At 42.7% G+C, this 2,218-nt stretch overlaps 1 protein-coding gene across 1 annotated transcript in view; it reads right to left on the reverse strand.

Moving 5' to 3' along the window:
• ZNF143 (zinc finger protein 143) overlaps positions 1–2,218 on the reverse strand; it is a 77,805-nt gene that overhangs the window by 34,222 nt on the left and 41,365 nt on the right. The window contains exon 9 of the mRNA XM_037728441.1: positions 719–848. Within this exon, the coding sequence (XP_037584369.1) occupies positions 719–848 (130 nt within the window). The remainder of the gene's footprint in view (positions 1–718; positions 849–2,218) is intronic.

Genomic DNA, 2,218 nt, shown 5'->3' on the forward strand with positions numbered 1-2,218 from the left:
GTTTCACCGTGTTGACCAGGATGGTCTTGATCTCTTGACCTCGTGATCCACCCGCCTCGGCCTCCCAAAGTGCTGGGATTACAGGCGTGAGCCACAGCGCCCGGCCTAAGAGCATCTCTTATCAACAGCTTCTGAACTTTTTCTAGCTCCAATCCAAAGCAAATATTTACCTTACTAATACTAATTCCACAAGTAATCAAGTATAAGGAGGAGAAGAGATAGGGAGACAAGAATAAAGTATTATTTAGGAAAAGAAGATAAAATTTAAAGAGAAGAAGAAATGATCACAAAAAGAAATGAGTCTTTTCATCTGTGGAGCTGTTGGGGTTCACACACTTTCTTTAGTAGCTGCTTAATAAAGGAGAAACAATTGAATGCCTTGGGTTCTGTCTGGGCTTGGCTACTAATTAGATATGTAATTCTAAGTAAATAAGCTTGTTGCCTAGACAACTCCTAAAATCTGAGAGAGCTGGTGGTCTAGAGACATTGTTAATCTTTTCTAGGACACGGACCTTTTGAGAATCTAACAGAGTTATTGGGCCCTCATCCTGAAAAGCAGCAGATGTGCACAAACAGCAAGTCATACAGAATTTCAGAGGTTTAAGAGAAGCCATTGATAGTGATTCCCTGAAACTCTTCCAGAGACTCCTTCCTCAAGTCCCCTCCCTGCAGATTAAGAATTTCTGGCCTAAATATGATACTCTGTTTCTACTAGTACCTGTATGAGTTCTGATATGTTTCTGTAGATCTCCTGAAGTTTTGAAAGATTTAGTACAATTATCTTCTGAACACCGATATGGCTTTTCTCCTGTATGAGTTCTGACATGACTTTTTAATCCATAACCTTTAAGAAAAAATTAAAAGAAATTTAATTACACAATACTCCTCGAAACATGCACATTGAGATTAAGCTACTGAAAAATACAGTCAATACCAAGTATAAAATATTAGGCATATACACAGAGTACTTAAAATGTACAAAAGGGCTGGGTGTGGTGGCTCACACCGGTAACCCTGGCACTTTGGGAGGCAGAGGCGGGTGGATCACCTGAAGTCAGGAGTTTGAGACCAGCCTGGCCAACATGGTGAAACCCGTCTCTACTAAAAATACAAAAAATTATCCAGGAATGGTGGCGTGCGCCTGTTGTCCTGGCTACTCAGGAGACTGAGACAGGAGAATCGCTTGAACCCAGGAGGTGGAGGTTTCAGTGAACCGAGATCATGCAATTGCACTCCAGCCTGGGCAACAAAGTGAGATTTCATCTCAAAAAAAAAGTAAAAATGTATCATAGCTCAGGACTGCCATGCTGAAAATTGAACAGTTTCATCTCTGTCTAGAAGAGGTTGTGTGTTTCTTTTTTTAAAAGTGCCTCAGTTTTATTAGATGTTCTCATACTCCAAAAGCTCAAAGTGGAATCAAGACATGGAATAAAGAATGGAAATAAGGAGGCCTGGTGCCAGTCCCGGCCCTGCTGGATGCATCTCTGGAGAGGCCCCATCCCACTACTTAGGTCTGTCCTAAAGTTAGAGTCTACGGCAGCCTTTAAAGCTTAGCTTTTGGCTGGGCGCGGTGGCTCATGCCTGTAATCCCAGCACTTTGGGAGGCTGAGGCAGATGGATCACCTGAGGTCGGGAGTTTGAGACCAGCCTGACCAAGGAGTAAAACCAACTCTACCAAAAATAAAAAAATTAGTTGGGAGTGGTGGCGCATGCCTGTAATCCCAGCTACTCTGGAGGTTGAAGCAGGAGAATCGCCTGAGTCTGGGAGGCAGAGATTGTGGTGAGTCAAGATTGCATCACTGCACCCTAGACTGGGCGACAAGAGTGAAACACCATCTAAAATACAAAAAACAAATGAACAAAAAAGCTTGGCTTTTATTTTCCCGCTAAATATAAACAGAATGTGGAGTGAAAAGTATCAAACACAGCAGGCTGGTCAGGTGTGTGGTAGCTCACACCTGTAATTCCAGCACTTTGGTAGGCTGAGGTAGATGGAACACTTGAGGCCAGGAGTTTGAGACCAGCCTGGCCAACATAGCAAAACACTACCTCTACTAAAAATAAAAAATATTAACCCAGCTACTCAGGAGACTGTGGCACTAGAATTGCTTGAATCTGGGAGGTGGTGTGTATAGTGAGCCAAGATCCTGCCACTGTACTCCAACCTGAGTGACAGAGTGAAAATGTCTCAAAAAAAACAAAACAAAACAAAAACAAA

The sequence above is a fragment of the Cebus imitator genome, unplaced genomic scaffold, assembly GCF_001604975.1.
Source record: "Cebus imitator isolate Cc_AM_T3 unplaced genomic scaffold, Cebus_imitator-1.0 Scaffold265, whole genome shotgun sequence".
NCBI lineage: Eukaryota > Metazoa > Chordata > Mammalia > Primates > Cebidae > Cebus > Cebus imitator.